Source organism: Microtus oregoni, unplaced genomic scaffold (genome assembly GCF_018167655.1).
Source record: "Microtus oregoni isolate MIOR12 unplaced genomic scaffold, Mior012 000074F_ref0000038, whole genome shotgun sequence".
Classification (NCBI taxonomy): Eukaryota; Metazoa; Chordata; class Mammalia; order Rodentia; family Cricetidae; genus Microtus; species Microtus oregoni.
The window spans coordinates 3,645,318-3,667,603 of NW_024544004.1; the positions used below are offsets into that span (position 1 = coordinate 3,645,318).

General features: G+C 34.9%; 1 protein-coding gene across 1 annotated transcript in view; it reads left to right on the forward strand.

Annotated features, from left to right (window-relative positions):
• The window catches only part of LOC121441317 (connector enhancer of kinase suppressor of ras 2-like), a 177,739-nt gene that overhangs the window by 38,213 nt on the left and 117,240 nt on the right, over positions 1 to 22,286 (forward strand). Inside the window, exons 6-7 of the mRNA XM_041642450.1 lie at positions 12,041 to 12,160; positions 18,521 to 18,580. Of these exons, the coding sequence (XP_041498384.1) occupies positions 12,041 to 12,160; positions 18,521 to 18,580 (180 nt within the window). The remainder of the gene's footprint in view (positions 1 to 12,040; positions 12,161 to 18,520; positions 18,581 to 22,286) is intronic.

The window sequence follows — 22,286 nt, forward strand, 5'->3', positions numbered from 1 at the left end:
CTACTTCATGAAGTAGACTTATTAAGTTTGTTTAATGTCCACAATAAGAGTCAACAGAACACTGCCTATTTTTTTAAAAGATACCATATTATAAAGAAGGCATGTCCACTGTAAACAGAGACCACCAAGTGAGCTAAGACAAATGATTGTAGTAAAAGTAACCAAACAGAAATAGAAGTAAGACTACACTAAAATCATTAAAATGAAAATCAGATGTTAAAGATAATATGAGAGGGAGACACAAAGTGGACTTCGATAGTACAGTACTAAGATATTTACATATTTGGAAAATGGAAATATGAGAGCAAGCTTTTAGAAGACAGGTTTTAGTTCTCATCACTGTTTCTAAAGGAAGAAAGCAATAATAAAGGCTATAATAGAATAATTTTGGACTAGAAATTTATATATTCACTAAAGTTAGAAAATGTGTTGAAAGGATAATTATTTCAAGATATATTCATAGTAACAGTTCATAATTATAATGGCAAGAAGTAACTTTGCATCCATTCAACAGAGGGACTAGAGGAAAAGAAGCTCATTTTTGTGGTAAATGTCTGTAATCCCAGCAGCTGAGAAATTGAGGGAGGAGGATTATGAGCTCCAAGGTACCTGGGCTATATATTGAGACTGTCCCAGATAAGAGAGAGAGAATATGAGTATGAGTATATTTCCATAAGACAGTGGATGAAAAATTATAATTATTTTAAAGAAAAGCAATGGCCAAAGCTAATTTGCAGAAACAAAATTTAAAAGCATGTTTTTAGATTAACAAGGTTGCTAAAGTAATTTCTTGATAAATACGTTAAAATAAAATTATTAAATAAGTGAACAAAGTAAGCCAAATTCCAGAATAGGAAAGTATAAGATGACGAAGAATACATGATAAAAAAAACACAGATGAGATGACTAAGAGCAAAAAAAAAAGGATATAAAAGTGCTAATTATTTTTAAATTACAGTTTTAACTATTAAAAGATAATGTGCATATTCTGAGTTTTGTATATTTTTAAAGTGACAATCTCCTAATTGCATATTAAATTATAACATCTAATCAGAGGCAGTTACCCTCAGATACCAAGTAATTTTAATAAAGCAGTAAAAAAGTGTTTTCTATCTATTCCTAAACATACTTTTAAACATACTCATGTACTGACAGAAATCTTCATGAAAATAGAATGGGCTTAATTTTTGCTATCCATGTATACTACCAATGCCTTTTAGGAAAGCAAGTTTGACATATATTAATTCTAATATTTGCATGGTATTTTACAATTGCTTCTGCCGTTACTTTGAGTGCTATATACAAACTAAACTCATTTTGGTTCTCAGGAAAAATTACTATCATCTCTCTTTTATAGATGAATAAATTTAAGCATATAATAGTTAAATTTCTTGAAATGACAGAAATGATTTATAATCAGTTTCTCTACTCCTAAGGTTCAGGGAAAAATCATTGAAGAGATGGTGGAAATATTGTAAGAACCAGTGGATTGGGATGCCTGCCACTAGATACTGTCTTATAGACATGATAGGGAAGCTGCACCTAGGAAATCTCAAAGTATGGTGCCTTATCAAACCTGAATAATAGTAGCATCAGTTGACATGCCAGTGTGGATGGAGGAAATTTCACTAGGTCCCACCCCTAGATGATGAGCCACAGATAGTCAGTGGCTGCTAAGAGAATAATCAGTTTTCTCCAGGGTCAAGTTGCCTGAAAGGTGCTCCAATCTCAAGTGGTCATTCCTAAACATAAATGCAATTCAAAATATACCTAGTAGCTTAGGCGAAGGCGCTCAAAGAATTGGATAGGTGAGAGGGGGAGGTGAAATTTTATATATATATGTATATATATATATGTATATATATATATATATATTTATGTATGAAATTCTCAAAAATCCATATTCCTATACATTCCTAGGAATAAAATCTAGAATAAATTGTGGAATACAATAATATTTTCTATAGGAAATGTTCAAATAATCATAATACATAATAATGAAAAATAAGAAATGGAGTAATACTACAGTCAACTATGGTACATTAATAGTACATAATATTTACTACTCATGATTATTACCTGAAAATTTTCAGGAATATATAATTTATGTTATAATTTATGAATAAATTATATTAGTATCCCCAAAATATTCATTGACCAGTGTTAAGATTCTAAATTATAATGCTAAGTAAATCATGCATAGAGTAAGTCCTTACTGCTAAAATTTTAAAAGTGAATATTCAGGAATAGTAGTATAGTAAATAGAATTTACTGTATTTGCTTGGAAAGATGAGAACTGAATTTTCAGCTTCAAGTAATTTCCTATTTTCAATTATTTATAGTATGTTTATAATAAAAACAAGAGAATTATATATTTTATTCTACTTTATTCATGCTTCTGATGGGATCTAAGGCTTAATTTCATATTCATATGGGTAAAACAGTCAAAACTGGTTTGAATATGACTTAAGGACAATTTTGATATATCGCATTTCTCATTAAAATCGGAGTAGTCTGTGAAAAAGTATTGCGGAAGGGAATTTGCTTGTAGTGTCTAGTAGGGATGTGTATCAATGTAAATCATGACCAAGAAAGAAAAGATACTGAACAACCTAGGATTTGGGGGTTTTGCGTTAGATCCAATTGTCAAAACTGAATGAGACCATGAAACACATTTCAGATAATTGATGTAGTATATACTGGAGTGATAAACATTTTCTTATAAGTCATGTTCCTTGGAATGTTGGGGACCATCTGCTTTGCTTTGCTGGCACCATTGTTTTATATGTTAAAATGGCATCAGAGTATCTGGGATTTTCTTTAGTTCCATGCTTTTATACCTCACTCCCCCCTTTCTCCGTAGTCTTTGTGACTGATCTCCTCCACAACCTATTTTACTCACTTTTATTTAACTTTGGTAATAAATGTTAACTACTTTCTGCATGTTAAGTATTTGTTTTACTTCACAAATGTTTTGTGTAAGTTTTCATATCGGCAAGTTTATTGATTTTTCTAAAAATTCATCTGGCCTGGGATTCTTGTGCATCCTCTGCTGTCTAGACTAAAGTTCACAAGGTCAACAGTTGGATATAAGAGGGGAGCCTGCCAAAGGATGTGAAGAGCTCATTTCAGCCTTTGTCCTCACATTGATATGATATATTAAAAACAGCCTTCTTCTGCTGATGATCCCAAACCTTAAAGATTCTTTAAGTAGTTGTGTAACAGCATGTCTCACAATGGAATAAAAGTGATGATATTTAATCTCTTAGAGCTTTCTTGAATTCAGTAGAATGCTAATGACTTTCAAATTCATATGATTTTATATTGATCTTCAGAAGTTCTCTGATGTGTGAAAAGGCAGCTTTTATCAATTATAACCCAGAATCCTCTCCTAAAGCTGCTATCTTGTTCTAAATGCAAATTGAATTTCTGTATGCTTGAAATTCCAGTGTGACTATTGCACTCAGGCATGTAAGTTCTAGTTATTCTCATTAATATGATTTCTAATACTGAGGTTTTTTTAGATGAAAAGCACTAGGAGGTTGCTTGACATGTATTACAGTTAATGTAAGCGATCCTACTAACTTGACATGTATTACAGTTAATGTAAGTGATCCTGCTAACTTGGCCCCAGTTCACGCCTTGTTGTCAACCTAAAGATACATGGTTACACTATTACTGAGCCAGAAATTGGTTTCTGGAGTTTGTATTGGATTTTGACACTTTGGTTATTATTAACATTATAAACCATTTTAATCTTATTTTAATCTCTTGGCCTGAAGAGACGGCTAAAGAGTTAAGAGTACTTGCTATGCCTGCAGAGGATCTAGGTTTGGGTCCCAGCACCTACACTGTAGTTCCCAATCATCTGTAACCCTAATTCCAAGGGATTCAATACCTTCTTCTGGCATTCTTGGGTGCCAGGCACATTCATGTTGCACAGACATACAATCAGGCAAAACACTCATTTAACATAAAATAAAAATAAATCTTTTTTTAAAATTAACTCTTCTATAACTGTTACCCATACCAAAAGGACAAAGGAGGAATGCAAGTGTAAAATGATAGAAGTAGTAAGTATTTGCCTTTCCTACGACAAAAGGAGAAACATAGTCTTAAATATTACAGCTGACATAAAGAAGATAACCTGGTATTGCTGTTTCTTTTTATGATGTGTATAGACAGTAGTATATTTATATGTGTTCTTGGTGATGTTATATTTGCTGAACGTATTATACATCACAGACTACTTTAATATTTAGACTGAATTTAAGGGTATAATCATTGTCCTCATAAAGGATTTGTTTATATTGAGTACCATCATAATATAGTAGAAAGGGCACTGATGAGTGGTAAAAAAAAAAAAAAGAAAAAGAAATGATGTCCTGACTCCAGCCTGACACTTCATCTCTGTGAACAAGCTTAAATTAGCCTTTCTAATTAACTTGAGGAATTGGACTAGCTGTAATATCTTAGGTGTAAATGCCAAAGCTATTTTATGATAAGCTCACAAAATCATGTGAAAGCAACTGGCCACATAAGTGATGAGTTTGTGGACAATCTTTATCTGGTACCATTCTGTATGTGATCAAGACACTGGATTTTTAAAAGTACAGCCAAGTTGCTGTAAAATTAATTTTCAAGATAATTGAGTAAGCATAGAAATGGAAACTTCACACTAACTTAAACAAGGAAAGTTTGATTCAAATCATTATTAACCTATACTAAGAATTCTGTTAGGATAAAAAGGGAATCATGAAAATCATTCCTGAAGCCTAAGAGTACCCAAAAAAAAAAAAAAAAGAAAAAAGAATTGGCTGCTGCTATAGTAAGAACCTAGACAGAGCTGTAAAGTTGCTGAGAGATTTGTATAAATGGTTTAGGTATGTGGTTGGAGCAGAACAATATCTGGAATCCTCGAAAGAATGAGCATGTCTCATAGAACCTAAATTGGAAACAAGAAAATTTAATGTATAGCCCATGAGAACCTGAAAAAGAAGTCTTATTTCCACCTGCAATGTCCCTGCAGTGCCCTCTACTGACAAAAAATATAATACTGTGCCCAATGTAAAGGCAGAAATGCGTAAACATCCAGTTCATGAGCATAGAAAAGGCACTGAAGGGTAGCTTTGGTGCTGAGATTTAATAGATTCCTAACTGACACAATAAGGATAGCACTTACCTCTGCAGAAACATACAGGCCACCTTCAGATTTCTTGGGTGTATGTGGAAATACTGCCCAGAGATCTCACCTGTTTGGTCCTTATTTACCTAAAATTTATATATTATATATATAGTCTGTAAAGTATTGAGCTCATCCAGATCATTTATTCCATTTGAATCGAATTCCCAAAGCACAATTAAGTCACCTTCTTAATAACTTCATTTTCAGTTCACTGATATATCAAAATTTTTGTCATCTTTGAGCCTAGAAAGTAGTATACCTACCCTCTTTTGAAGTGGTTCCCAACCTTCCTAATGATGCGACCCTTTAATATAGTTCGTCATGTTTTAGTGACCAACCATAAAATTATTTTTGTTGCTACTCCATAACTGTAATTTTGCTACTGTTATGAACCATGATATAAATATCTGATATTCAGGATGTCTGATATGCGACCCCTATGAACGGGTCATTCGACCAAAGGGGTCATGACCCACAGGTTGAGAACCACTGCTCTATTGAGTGTCATCTGCTTGGAGACCCACCACAAACATGCCTGCCACTGCTTCCTGAACACAAATCGCAGGTAAATGATCTAGTTCTGGTTTCTAGCTTAGACTCTGTCCGTATGGTAATGCAGAGAAGTAGGTACTGTCTTTTATTTTTATTAAAATCTTTATGTGTGACATAACATAGACACTTGGAAGGATTAAGGAATTTCCCTAATATCATGTAACTAGTGGGTTGTACACTGGGGTTCAGTCCCAAGTTTTTCATCAGTCTTATATGATTGCCCTTCTATGAGAACAAAAGTCCAATTCTGTGGCTCAGAAATGAATGCAGATTATTTCAGTGACTTTCCACTCATAGTTTTCCATTCATATCTATGGTGGGTAAGAATCTAAGATGGCCACCAAGATCTATGCTCCTGGCGTATAATTAGCAATGCTTGAGTGTAGTTGAGATCAGAAGATACAATGAATTCTACTTCTACATGTCTAAATTTTGTTCTGTGACAAAAATGAAGGATTTTTTTTCAAATATGTTTAAAACCCTTTATGATTCGACTTAAATCATAGAAAAGAAGAAATTATCTCTGGTGAACTTAACCTTGTAAGCCATTTTTAAATGTCTCAAAGAAGATGAAATCTGTTGACTGGGCAAAAGCCAGACAGCTTATCTCACTGTATCCTATGAAGTGCTCCATGTAATCAGGACCTGAGGGCAACTCTTGGGAGCTAACAATAATACTTAGATAACAAGAAGAAAGAATATGAAAACCTCAGTAATATAGCCACGTGGAAATGAATTTTACCAATAACCTAAATGAACATGAAGCAAATTCTGTGTCTTAAGCCATCTTTTGGATATTTAGCCCTGTTGACATCTGACAGGCTTGCAAAGCCATCATCTGCAGAGTAAGAACTGGGTCTAGTATCTGGATTCCTAGCTCACAGAAACTGGGAAAAAATAAGTGTGTTATTTTAAGCCTCTGAGCTTGTGGTGATTTGTATCAATCCCAAGTACATGACCAATTTAAATTTAAATCCAGACCAAATCAAAGAACTTGAAAATTTTTAAATAAACCAAAAAAGAGACTAGAAATCAAGAGAGAATAATTTTGAAAACATTTCTTTTGGTCATTTAAATTAAAATGTAGAATACTATATTTCCACCTCTAACATTATTTTATAAGAGCTGGCATGTCATGGGAGGACAAATTACTTTATTGAGCATCAAGATTTATGGGGGTTTGCTTTGACTATGCCTGTAGCGCTGTCAGCTTGTCAGGTTGTTTGACCTTTTAGGATCCGCAAGTGTCATTTAGGAAGACTGAACAAAAACTCTTCAGTTATGTTTATTGAAAGTCTATGACCATGAGGATTTCAACAATTAGAAGCCTTAGTGACAGAGTAGATGCTATCAATAATTGTCAGGACCTATACATTTCAGTGTAAGAATTTAGAAGGTAAGTTGATTTGATTGCTGTGAGTTGTGAATTAGTATTTTTAACTCACAAGGTCTTAGGGGTTATTATTTCTCTGTTTTTGGGAGCTACAGTATAACATGCTTAATGTTTGTGATGCTAAGGTTACAACGCCAAATAAATTACCAGAAACACTACTCCAAGCTGTGGAATCCATAAGCATTGTATTTGGCCTTTAATTCACATAGCATATTCTCTGTGATTGTTGAGTATATGAATGGCTTTAATGTCAGCATGATTGTGGTCAGGATAGATTCATTTAATCTTGTTGAGCTTTTCTCTCCACTACCATATTTTGAAACATAAAGAAATTACAAAAGGGTTTGGGGGCTTTAGAGGAATGAGTTTACAAGTCTTTTATTTGCTTGTATCTGTAGTTCATTTCTTTTTTTCCCAGCAGATTAATTTTTATTACTTTATAAATAATACCAATCAAAATTTCCACTACCTCCCCTCCTCCCACTTCCCTCTCCCTTCCCCACTCACTCTTCCTCCCTCCCCCTCCAGTCCTAGGAGAGTGCAGGGTACCCTGCCCTGTGGGAAGTCCAAGGCCCTCCCCCCTCCATCCAGGCTTAGGAAGGTATGCATGCAAAGAGAATAGGATCCCAAAAAGCCAGTACATGCAGCAGAGACAAATTCCAGTGCCATTTTCATTGGCTTCTCAGTCTGCCCCAATTGTCAACTACATTCAGAGAGTCCGATTTGATCCCATGCTCGTTCAGTCCCAGTCCAACTGGATTTGGTGGGCTCCCATTAGCTCAGGCACACTGTCTCAGTGGGTGGACAAACCCCTAGTGGTCCTGACTTCCTTGCTCATATTCTCCCTCCTTTTCCTCTTCAACTGGACCTTGAGAGCTCAGTCCGGTGCTCTGATGTGGGTCTCTGTCTCCATCTGTTGCTGGAGGAAGGTTCTATGGAGATACTCAAGAAAGTCATCAGTCTGACTACGGGACAAGGCCAGTTCAGGCATCCTCTTCTCCGCTGCTCAGAGTCCCCTTCGACACCTGGGAACCCTTCTAGAGCCAAGCCTCTTGCCAACCCCAAAATGGCTCCCTTAATTAAGATATCTTCTTCCCTGCTTCCATATCCGTCCTTTCTCCATCTCAACCATCCCACTCCCCTAAGCTCTCCCCAACCCTCACATTCCCCCTTCTCTCTCCCCCTCTCCCCTTCCCTCACTCCACCCACACCCCCATGCTCCCAACTTTTGCCCGGCAATCTGTATATGTTTTTCTTTGGGTTCACCTTATTACTCAGCTTCTCTAGGATCGTAAACTATAGGCTCAATGTCCGTTGTTTATGGCTAGAATGCACTAATGAGTGAATAGATACCATATTCATCTTTTTGGGTCTGGGTTACCTCACTCAGGATAGTGTTTTCTATTTCCATCCATTTCCATGCAAAATTCAAGATGTCATTGTTTTTTACCGCTGAGTAGTACTCTAATGTGTAGATATTCCACACTTTCTTCATCCATTCTTCCATTTCTGAAGAAATTTGAAACAGTCCTTTCTGGACATAGATAGAATTTTGACATCACATTGAAATTTATTATTCTATTACATTAGTTTTTAAGTTAAAATTGTCTTTCACTTGTCTTTACTCGTATAAATAAATTCTTCCAGTGTTATGGAACATGTATATGAAATAAAACTTTTAAATCCCAGTTTAAATTTTATTCCTAAACTTTATTCTTTCAGAGTTATCCATGGTTAATTGTACTTTATATTTTAATGATGTACTACTATAAGTAGAAGTATAGAATTTCTAGCTCAGGGCCCAGTAAAATTACTCAGTGGGTAAAGATGGTTTCCAGAAAGCCTGACAAATTGATCTTGAGCCATGGTGGAAAAAAAATACAAACTTCCAAAAGTTGTCCTCTGAATTCCACATGCTTACCATGGTATACAAATGTGTGTGTGTGTGTTTGTGTGTGTGCATGTACTCATATACTTACAAATAAATGTAATAAAAAATTTCACCTTCAACAAATATGTCAAGCACTTGGACATTAAATATTATATTATATTTATATTTCCAAATGAAATTTACCATTTAGAATTCTCACAATTATTTGAATCAGTGTATATTTTATACAAATTCCATCGCAAAATAATAGATACTGGCAAGATTTATACTCAATTATTTTAATAGCCAATCAAAATAGTAAAATAAATGTATACTCCGTTCTCTAAACTGTTATAAATGAAAAATGTTTATATCAGTAATTAGCATTTCCCTCTTTTCTGTGTGTCTGAAAGTAAACCTGAGTTATTAAAATTATGGGTGTATTAAATCATATACTTCACATGAATGCCATTTGTTGATTTCTTTTTTTTGGGGGGGGGCGGTAGGGAGTGGGTTTCCAGACAAGGTTTCTCTGTGTAGCCCTAGCTATCCTGGAACTAGTTCTGTAGATTAGGCTGGCCTCAAACTCACAGAGATCCTCCTGCCGTTGCCTCCTGAGTGCTGGAATTAAAGGTGTGTGCCACCACCTCCTGGTTTTCACTATGTTTTTAATTGAGTTATCTAACATACATCTAATGCAGACAAAACAATACAAAGGGAAGTTAATTGGACACGAGTTAGTAACTAATAATCAAAGTAAACACAATAATTAAGAATTCAGATCATTCTGCCAAATCAGTAGCCATGACTTGTTTTTAGCCTAATTCTTACATCCGTTCAGCTGGCTATAATAATATCTACTACTTCAGGAAGTTAGAACGATAAATGAGAATGAACATGAAATAATTTTCATTGTGCCAAACATTTGTAGGTACTCTGCAAATAATTTCTGCTAGCAATAATATTAGATAATAATTGCAGTGTATCTCCCTATGGTTACTGTTTTTTTTCTAAAATACAATCTTGGATAGTTTTAAATATGATTGAGTTTTAAACTAGTAGTGTAAACCTGATGTGGTGGTTTACAACTGCATTACAAGCACTGTGCAGGCTGACACAGAAGAGAGGATTCATTTTAGCTCACAGTTCCGGTTACAGTCCATCATTGCGGGCAAAGTCACAGCAGCTAGGGCTTCATGGAGCTGGTAATAGCACATCCATAATTGGAAACAGTAATGAATGCATACATGTCATTGTTCAGCTAGTTCTCTCTGTTTCTTACAATCCAAGATTCTCTGCCCAGGCAATAATCCTACCCATAATGGGTATATCATCTTACTTCAATTAATTAATCAAGATAACCCCCCACAAACACACCTTAGGCCAGTATCCTAGGTGACTCTAGATTGTCAAGTTGGCAATTAACACTAACCATCACTTATGAGTAGATGTTTATCAGGGTAAATACTTTCATTGTATCCTGAGACCTTAATATCAGAAAGAAGGCGAGTAATAAACTTTCTATGATTGTTATGTAGCTAGACTGGCCAGTGTAACTGTTGTTTATTATAACATGGTCATGGAATTAAGAATAGTGTGTTATTTCATCTCATGTGTAAGGACTGAGGACTTTGCAGGTAAGAAAAACAATAGATAAGTAAGTATTTGTTTATTATCTTTGGATATTAGCTATATTGGACTGTTTTAAATATAATTATCATATATATTATAAACTTTATAAGGCTGTCTTCATTGCATCATTTAATTTTTTATTTGAAGAAATACAGTCTCAAAGATAAAATTTGCTTACAAAGTCATTGTCAGTGGGGTAATTACAAACATCTATCCTCATATCAGGCTCGTATTTTTCCTCTGGGTATTGGTGTTAGGTGACTAATGTCTGTCTTTAGGAGCTGATAACCACAATTAAAGTGCAGTCTTGAAAAACAGATGCAAAAATCATGAGTCTCATTACAGAAGCAAATTTAGCCTGACAATTTCTGTAGCGGAGGGTATCAGAGCCTAGTGAGACAGAGTGAATCACCTCCTTCATGGAAAACTAATGCAGTCACTGTAGAACAAGTAAAACGTAGCAGAGATGGAGTATTATACCTTGCTTCCCACGAAACCGTAACTCCTTCAGTAAAGAAGAAAACTGCTTATCATTCAGATAAGATAAGGATATATTTGCAGTGATCAGATGTGAGCGGTAGGTAAGCAGGGTACAGGGAAAAGTTAAAAATTACTGGAATATAAATGTTCCCTAGCTCAGCAGGGTTCGGAATGAAGGTCAATTTCTGACTGGTGACCGAAGGGTGAAGAAACAGTTTGAGCTTGTTGCAAGTTTCACCTGATGGAAGTAGGAAGTTCTATACAAAGGTAAACTTGATCCAGAAAGTCATGAAAAATGCAAAAAGAATTATCCAAACAAGTGATGCATCTTTCAAATGCATCATTTTCTTTAAGTTTTCTGATCATTAAATAAAAGAACCCAGATTTTAATATTATTTAGAATATAGTTAAATATAATTTGAATTAAATTAAACCTCAATATCAAGAGTTTCTCAGATTATCAAAATTGTTAGTTAATAATTTAGATGTGATGCATCAAATGATATAAATAATACATTAACTATAACTTGGATTAGTCACCTGGACATATAGTTCATATATCCTTAACTTTAAAAATAAAGATACCTTTGTGTATTATGTGTTCCTAGTGACCTTTTGTATACGATTTTTAAAAAATGAAATGCCAGTTGACATTTCCTCAACTTTATGTTTCCCTCCTTAGAAAGTTATACTAGGGGCTGGACAGATGGCTCGGTGAATCAGAGTAAGTTTAGTTTCCAGTACTCACACTGCCTAGTTCTCAATCGCCTGTAAGCCAGATCTAGAGCCAGCTGATGGCTCTGAGGGACCTGCACTAATTTTCACACAAACATGTACTAGAAAATAAAACTCTCCAGAATCATAGTAAGTGGTGACTTGTATGTTACTACAACATATGTTTACCGTAACTTTTCTTTTCCTCTTCCAGTGTAAAACTCTTTCTGGAGTGTGTGACCACATCATATCCCTGTCATCAGATCCTCTGGTTTCACAGTCGGCTCACCTGGAAGTGATTCAGCTGGCAAATATTAAACCGAGTGAAGGGCTGGTAAGGGATACCATGTTTATCAAAGCCATCATCCATCAGCACACAGCACAAGATGTGGGCAAGAAGGCAGCCTCAGAATAGAGGAGTCTAGGAATTTCCACAGATCCTCACCCTCCTCTCCTTTTCATCTCCTGTAGAGGTCAAGGTAGAAGAGGGTGGCATTGAAACCACTTTTAAAAGACAAACCAATAAAAAGAGAGAAAAGGAAATGAGAATTCTGAGTTATCCTATTTGGTTGAGTAATCATTGATTGCATTCTTTCACCAATTAAAATTCCTGATCTTAAGGACATTTAAGAGTTTTGCAACAAGCACAGTGTTACCTGTCATTCAAGTAGGTATTTTCTGGGTTTGTTTTACAATGATTTATCCTGGTTTTAATAGATCTTCCTTCCCCTTGAGTAAGTAATTAGAGAAAACTCACATATTTTGTTTGTGGGTCTATGTGTAGTGCATGTGTGTTTGTGTATGTGTTTATGTGTGTGTGGGCAGGCATGGCTATGTATTCACATGTGGGGCCTGGATTTAATATGGAATGCCCTCCTTAGTTATTCTCTCCCTTACTGAGACAAGATTATCTTACTAAACCTAAAGCTTATTAGACTGACCAGCTCACTAGTCAGCCTAGCCAGCAGGTACCCCAATACTTCCTATCTCTTCCAGCTCTGGGGTTACAGGCAAGTTTCACCATGTTTGGCATTTTGTGTGGGTGTTGGGAACTCGAACTCAGGTCTTTATACTTACTTATCAAGCTCTTTACCCATTGAGCCATCTCTCCAGACATTATAATGTATATGAATTGCATCTCTGCCATTTTTCACATCTCTTGTTAGAAGAATTGAATGAGCAACTGGATAGTGCTACCACTAGGTTAATATTCATGAAGTGCGTTGATAATGTTAGTAGTTTGTTCAACTGGTTAAAAACATCTTGATTATAAGTTTAACTCAAAGGAGAGCTTTTTAAATATAACTGTAGAAAGCAATTATATAAAATTGATATAAACGAGAAAGGCACAGACACACTAAGCAGAAACTGGCTGGTAAGCATTACCACTTATTAAATGTTAATTTCATCCTTTGGTGTTATAAACTTTCTCCCCATAGATAACGATGTTCTGGAAAATAGAAATCTTGGAAGCAAACATATTCTTAATGATCTCTGAGGAAATTTTAACTTTTTATGTGCTTTTTCACACACATGTGTGTGTTTGTATAGTTATGTTTGTAACTATTTTGGGGAGAAAGCCTTTATTAACCACCAGTGATATTTAGTTTGAAGCCATTCATGCATTCTATACAGTAACTTCTTTCCTGCTAGTTGACAAATTGATTCTGGTTATCCATCATTTCTAGATTTTTTTGCTTGTTTGTTTATTTGTTTTAGTTTGGATTTTTTGATTTTATAAGTGATTTCTTGAAAAGATGAAAATCAAGTATAGCATCCTGGTTACACAACATCATACTAAGTTATAAGTACTATATCTAAGTTTGCTACAGTTTGTTTATAAGCTTATTTCTAATATGTATAGGTTTATATGGAGAAACCTTTATGATTTAGAATTCTCATTACAGCATTTTCCCCTTTAAAGTTTACTTTCTGTGGCTTCAACTAACATCATTTACAGCAGTCCTAAAATATTAATGGAAATTTCAGAGACAATTTAGATTGCATACTATTCTGAATAGTGTGATTAAAATTTCATACCAACTCATCTAGGACATGAGTAATCCTTTTGTCCAGCTTAGCCGAACTATCTATGATACCCACTCACTAACTACTTAATAGCTATTGAGGTTATTATATTGACAGTCATAATACTGCAAGACCTTGTGCTCAATCAACTCATATTTAACTTACAAATAGCCCCAACGTTCATTTATGTTGCTAAGACACCAGAAAATGATTCCTATAGCCAATAAACTGAAAATACATAATACTTTGCGCATTATTTCAGCATATAATCGTAATTTTTATATTACTAATAGTTATTTTTAACTCATTTTATTTAAAAATAAAAATTCATTATTATGGTTGTGTAAGAAAAACAGTACACACATATAGACATACTATGTTTGATAGGATCCATACCCTCAGATATGTCATAGACTTTTTGAACATATGAATAGGTCACTTCTTCCTGAATGTCTGTGCTCCTTTTGGTATCTTTACCAAAGTAATTTTGTTTTTGAAGATAAAACACCCTCAAATATTTAATACTAAATATTTTCCCTTCTCCATCTCCTCTTTCAGGTATAGTCAATGAAAGATCTTAGCATAATGGGTGCAGTAGAAAATTAGGAACTAATACATTATATTAGTTTAGAATTTGTGAATCTGGATTAAAAACATTTACATAAAATATGAGAGCAGTCTTAGGGATGTGGGAGAATAAATTTAACTTCTGTGGCCTTGATTTTATCACAGAGAAAATATAGGGGCAGGAGTAGATCATCTTTAGATGTTCTTTGAGTTTTATGACTCTGTGATTCTAATAGTAGTGTTTGAAGAAAAGCACCTATTTTTCCTTTTAATTGGCATTAAAATCACGGGAACACTAAGCATGTGAAGTGAGCTAAAACTCAATTTACTTTATTGTTCATGAACTTTATGAACAATTTGTTTTCTCTATGAACATACAGCCCTGGAGAAATTGTTTTAAAGTGAGGTCGGTCTGTATCTTCTTTTTAGAATGGACATAAATTTAAAGTAGCGATAACCAAAAATTTAAATAGGTTGGAAAATATCAGAGAAAAGGAAAAAAATAGAAATTAGAATAAGTATTAGAAGTTCTTTCTTTTTGCCTTTTATTTTCCTCACAACATATAGAATAAGTATTAATTTTCTCATTTTGCAAGTAAGAAGAGAACCAAAAATTTTACTGATTGTCTTTCATTAAATAATAACCAGTAGAGGCAGGACATAAATCTAAACAAAACGTATCTGGCAAATACTTTTTCAATATCTTATATCCAAATTTGGAATAGCTAAAGGGAGATAAAGGCAGCTTAAGAGAATAATCTTAAATTTGAGTTTGAATTTTTCTTAAAGAACCTCATTTTTAAAGGACAGTGGGCAATACTTCAACTGAGTTGCTATTTCACAGGGAGAGAAATAAAAACCTAAAATATTGAGTATTAATTGAAAGAATTAAGGGTGAACTTCTTTCTTATGAGTCTTATCAAGTTTGCAGATTAGAGGCTTTACATGACTTACTTAAGATGCTTTTTTAAATGCACTCACTTTTAAGTAACCTTCATAGATCATGTTTAAAATAGATCAGTTTGAGAATGTGACCAGCATTTGGTAAGTTCTTAACCATGTGATATGTCTAAAAGGCAAATACGGGGAGAGACTGCAAACACGTGTGCCTAGTTGTAATTAAGCCATGGCCATGTGATTTGCCTTTAAAAAACAACGATTAGCAGAAAATTAAAAGATGTGGAAATGAGATCTATTAGAGCATTTAAAAGCTGAGTGATAGATAAGAGATTATGAGTTGAATAGAGGGTAGGGGCCTCAAGGCGTCATTCTGGAAGCATGGCTTCAGGCTTCTTCCTCTTGTGAGGTGCTTGAGCTACCTCCAAACTTGTAAAACTGCGTTATTGTACCATCTTGACAGTAAGGCTGCTCTGACTGCTACTGCATAACTGGCATTTGGAGATGAAGTGGAACAAACATCATTTTAGCTAGCAAACTGAGCATGGTAAAGGGAGCTGTTAAGTCAACACCAGAATTAATTGTTGCCCAAAAGGAAAAAAAAAGATGGTTTTCACGCCTTTAATCCCAGCACTTGGGAGGCAGAGGCAGGCGGATCTCTGTGAGTTCGAGACCGGCCTGGTCTACAAGAGCTAGTTCCAGGACAGGCTCCAAAACCACAGAGAAACCCTGTCTCGAAAAACCAAAAAAAAAAAAAAAAAAGAAAAGAAAAGAAAAGAAATATAAGGCAAATATTCATTGCATTTCCAGAAAAACAATGTTATTTGAATGATATATCATCCTGCTATTTGGCGCTTTCTCAGAGAGAAGCAATAATGAGGTGTATTTTCTGTGAACTCTTCATCATTGAAAATATGATTAATTTCAAATTCATCCAAACAATTTGCTTCTTCTCTTTCTTTTGTTGATTTACTTTGGGGCATTTTTTTCTAATTGGTACTACTAAAGATAGATTAAAGGATAAATAAATCTATTTTCCATTATTTAAAGCAGTTGTTGCAAATAATTTATTGATTAGAAATAATACATAAATAATCTTTATTCATGTGCCATTTTAAAATCGTGCTTTCTAACCCTTGGTTCATGATTATGAAATAACTTTAGAGTTGAACTCTATGTATATATCTATACCCAATCTTAATCAGGATCTCACTGTTCCAGTCTGTTTTGGAACTCAATATGTAGACCAGGCTGACCTCTGTCTTCCCAATACTGGAACTGAAGGCTTGTACAACTATTCTCTTTATATAAATATTTAATTAATAATTTTCTAGTTTCTGCCATAATTACACATAGATATTTATTCCTGAATCATAGATTATTCCCATAATTTTTTTTTCATCCCAGGATTTGATTTTCTTTTCAGAACACTTTTATTAGTATACTAGATTTTCTTTGTGACCATAACCTTTTTAGTATCATTTAAAACTCTTCTTGAGGGCTGATGAGAAGCCAAGGACAATGGCACAGGGTTTTGATCCTACTTAATGTGCTGGCTTTGTGGGAGCCTAACCAGGTTGGATGCTCACCTTCCTAGATATGGACGGAGGGGGGAGAACCTAGGACTTACCACAGGGCAGGGAACCCTGACTGCTCTTTGGACTGGAGAGGGAGGGGGAGAGGAGTGGGGGGAGGGGGAGAAGGGTGGAAGTATGGGGAGAAGGGTGGGAGGAGGGGGAGGGAAATGGGAGGCTGGGAGGAGGCGGAAACTTGTTTTTTTTTCCTTTTCTCAATAAAAAAAATAAAAAATAAAATAAAACTCTTCTTAAATACCAGTAATCATAATCAATACACCCAATATTAAAAGATTTGTGGAAAGTAAAATAATCAACCTCTACTTATCATTATTGGAGAAAATGACTTTGAAATACATTTGTAAACTATCCAGTGTCAAACCTAGATACACTTTCCAACTCCATTATGCATACTACATATTGCTAAGGTTATTTTTAGACCTTTAGACTGGATTTCAACAGCTAGGAGTGTAGGTCAATGGTAGAGAGTTTTTCTATCATGAGTGAGGCCTGTGGCTTGATCCTTGGGATCACCAAAAATTAATATAGATTAATTAATGATTTTCTGCTTTAATTTTTACAATATTCAAGTGTTATGTTTTAATAAGAAAAGTGCATTAACTCTGCTGGAAATAACTCCAAAAGTTTGAGGTTCTGTGATTGAGAGGGTATCTGGATTCAGATATGACACCTGACTTTACCACCTTAGACTTACTCTCCAGGCATTCTGCCCTTTAGTTTTCTTAACTCTAAAACCGTGTCAATCGAATTACACCACAAAGACTTGTGTAAAATAGGTGTAAGATACTTAAAACAGACCCAAGCACATTATAATAGCTACTAGTGATGATGGAAATAGGTTGGTGGATAGATGGATGGGTGGATGGATGTCTAGATGATAGATAGATAGATAGATAGATAGATAGATAGATAGATAGATAATTATGGATGAGGATTGTGTTCTAGTTGAAATAATGTTTTCTTTATTTATTTTGCTGCCAGTTCCCACTTTATTTACTCACAACCTTTGAATGGAAAACTTTAAAAAAAAGTGTAGTATTTACCTCTTACAAATACTATTTAAGATCTTTTATTGATTAGATAATATCTTTTAAATAGCTAGGGTAGAAGTGTCAGTATCAATCATTCTATCCTAAGATTTTTAATATTATAATATTTACTTTCCAAGAAATAATGGGATATATATTAACTCAAAAGTGTGTATGTCATACACCCTCACCAGCATCAGGGTAAATATTACCATATTATTATAGCCAAAGCTTAATATAGCCAATTTGTCAGTTAATTTCCATGTATACTTCTACTTGGGCTATTATTTACTATTCTATTAAACTGTGAACTTCCATTTAAAACTAGAGTTTACTGATAAACAGCCTTCTTTTAAAACTACATTCATTTCATTTCCCATTTAGAGATCCAGGCTCAACAATTTTGTAGAACTATTACACTTTTTATATATGATACTTTGAAATGACTTTTTAGAATAAAAGAACTACCTAGTCATTTCTTGGTCCTTCCATATAGTTAACTATTCTGCTTCATTTTTCTTTTTCTTCCTCTCACTGAAATATGTCTGTGGCTTCACGTTTTCTGATTCTTTTTCTTAGGGTATGTATATTAAATCCACATATGATGGCCTCCATGTAATCACTGGAACAACAGAAAATGTAAGTACTAAAACATTTCCAATTTGAGTATTTATGTGTTTCACATGATTGAGGTTAAATGTTGGTTCCAAGAACACATCTAAAAATACTTACTAAATTAGTAGATTCTGGATGCATTGGAATTTCACTCATTTTATTTACTCTAGAATAGTGGCTTAGAGAAATTCTGATGCTTTCCTTTTTAAGCCAGAGAATTATCTTTGTTAAGTACTTTCTGGTTCATGCTAGGTTATTGTGACAACTAAAATAATCTACTTCCATCATCAATTATTGAGTTATCTTAAGAAACTTAAGTGATGTGAGAAACGTCCCATCAGTCAGGCTGTTGTATACTGGCAGCATAATTCAGCTCAATGAAATAGAGGCGTAGCTGAATGGTTTTAACAGTGAGATTCGTCCATTAGTCTACTTTGAGAGCTTGCTAGAAATTTAAATTCAAAGGTTCTATCACAGATCCAGAATCCTAGGAACATCCTACCTTTATGAAAAGATTCTAACAGGTGTTTTGACTATAAATTGGAAAAGATTATCATAACATACTAGGTTGTAAAATTCAAATGAGCAAAGATAGTAGCACACAGAAGTGACTAGCTATGCTCTAAAAAGAGAAATATAAATGCATTAAATAAATCATTAACATGATTAGCATAATAGAAATTGAATAATAAAAAGTCATTAATTAGCCCATATTTCTCTTTTCTTTCATAAACAGGTTAGGAACTTTGGTTTTGTTCTTATTTTCTTTTAGAGATTCAGACAAATTGAATGTTTATGCTGTGTTTCTTTAAAGAATACTGTGGTGGAATTAAGTTAATTTCAGTTGTCATTTATCTCAGTGTTTTATCAATGTTTTCTTCTTTGAAATCACCATTTTCTGTAGTTAATTCACCTATTTACTCTAATTATTATTGATTTAACTTCTTTTCTTGGTTTCTTGTTGAAAATGAAACATCAATGAAAATCAGTAAAATGTGCGTTGTGAATTATTTCCTATTTGAGCTTGAGTAAGACGTTAAACACTACGTGTTTGCCATCCTTCTCTAATTTCCGTGCACTCGTTAGATCATTCCTGCACTCCCCGCTCATTTAACAAGCCCACTGTGTCTGTGCTGTGATCCAGGCAAGGCATTGAGCATTGGAAGGATATATATGATAAACTAGTTTTGTTTTCCTTGAGAAGTACAAAGTATGTAGGGCTCAACTATGTGAGCAAGTGTTACTATTTACTTGATACATGAAGGAAAAAATGTAATAAGTATTGTCAAGTAAACCAGAGAAGAAATCACAGAAACGGTGCTTTTGTCCTGTGTCATGGAGAACTGGTAGGAATGGCTCTCCCTCCGTTATCTAACATTTGTGAATGTAACAGCTGAGTACTGTGCTTCATACACTTTACTTACGTGGTGAAACTTGGTAAATGGCTAAATGATAAAAGGAGCGTTTGAGCCGGGCGGTGGTGGTGCACGCCTTTAATCCCAGCACTCAGGAGGCAAAGGCAGGCGGATCTCTGTGAGTTCGAGGCTAGCCTGGTCTAGTTCCAGGACAGGAACCAAAAGCTATGGAGAAACCCTGTCTCAAAAAATCAAAAAAGGAGCGTTTGAACATGTGATTGCTATATGTTCATAGTTCATCCTGTGGTTCTTCTTTTCTCTTGATAGTATTATATTATTTTGTTACCTATATAATTTGTAATTCGGAGTTCTAGTTCTGTGTTTAATCTTAGTAAAGCTGGTCACTAGAGTGAGTAAGTTATATTTTTATCTGCTGTGCCATCTTATGAAAAAAATATTAGTTTTGAGCCCATGGCACAAGTGACTGGAACTATTGCCCTATGCGTTCTAATCCGTTCAGAACTGTTATATGGCTCTGGTCTGATTGCTAATATTGCCACGACCTAAAGATATTTTCAGATCACTGATATTTTTTTAGAATAGTGTTCATATCTCAGATTAACCTACCTCCATAACAGTATTTTTAGTTCATTCAATAATATACTTTTTAAATATAATCTTGAATTTTAGCCTATGGCAAATTTTTGTAGGCTAAAACTTTTGTTCCCGTGAGGTAATATAGTATGAAGTCTTTTATGTTTTCAAAATAATTAAAAATTGGAAATGAATTTTTGAAAAGTAGCTGCCCTAAGGACATGGCTAAGTTTGTGCTAGAGTACAAACACGAGGGCCTGACTTTGGATCTCCAGTACCCTCATAGGCAGATAGCACAGCAGAGCTGGGGAGCAGACAGGTAGATCTCTGGGGCTTGCTGACCCATCAGTATGGCTAATCCATGAGCTCTACTTCACTTAAAGAAGCTTTCTCCAAAAGTAAGGGGTGGAGTCACCAAGAGGACTCTGCAGGTAAAGGTGTTTGCTGCTGCACCTGACAACCTGAGTTGGAGCCCTAGAACCAATGCAGTAAATAAAGAGAACTGACACTTTTGGTTTTCTGCTGAATTCCATACCCATGGCATGGCCTGTGGATGCCCTCCCTCTCCCCTACTACACACATACTAAATAAATGCAAAAATAAAAGTTTTAAAGGGCGTGTAAAATGGATCAGTGGGTAAAGGCACTTGGTATACAGAATGATGATCAGTTTTCTGTCCCTGGAAGCTACACGGTAGAAGGAAATAACTCACTCCCCAAATCTGTTCTCTGATTGCTACACATGCCACCAAGACACATTCTTGCCCTTATACAAATGAAATAAATAAATATATTTTAGGAAGGATGTAGTGAGCCGGACAGGATCGCCATTACAAGATGGCGCCGACATCCTGTCTTGTTGGTTATAAACAACTCCATATTTGGCTATGGCTTTGAGAGCTGCGCGTCCCCGCTTCCCGCATGCGCAGAGGATGAGGATCCTTGAGCCTATCCCGATGCGGTCTGGTGTCAGCTGTTGGTGGCAGCCAATCACAGGGCTACCCGTGTGCCAATTCCCTATTTAAGCGGCTGCCTTAGTGCACCCCGGTCCCTTCGCTTCCTGCTGCCTCTCCCGTCTGCTCCCTGTTCCTTGTTTTCCCGCCCCCTCATTCCATGCTCCCCATCAATCAAGGGCACTCCAGTAAAAGCGTGTTCTGAGTGGAATCCTGGTGTGGTGGTCATTCTTTCTCGCCGGTCGAGAGGTCCGCCACAGAAGGAAGAATAAGGTGGTGAAGCAATTTGACATCAACTACCTGATGTCCACCTGTGGCCTAGATGCACACACATACAAACAAACACAAGCATAAAACAAAAACACAGAATAACCCAAAATGCCTTTTAAAGAACATTCCATTCCTGGGACTCAAAAGTAGTGTTTTATTCTCTGGATTCTGTCACCATATTATTTTTCTTTTCTGTTTTTAATAGATACTACTGAGTAATATCAGAATACAAGCAAATAATTTTAATAGATTAATATGTCTTATTATTCTATATAGACAGTACACAAGGGTGTATTGCCATGTGAAGATTTCTGAATTGTTAATAGGTAGTAACTAGAAAATAAGACTATAAAATCTATTTATAATACCTGGAGAAAAAAAATTCTATCACAAATCTCATTTAGTTTCTTTTATACAACTTAATACTCACAAATACTAAATTGCTGTGTTGGTTTTATTTATTTTTGTTTTGAATTTTATATTAAAAATAAAGTATTGAAATTACGTATTATAGACATGTTGATATTTTGTTTTATTTAGTGTAGTTTGCCAACAAATC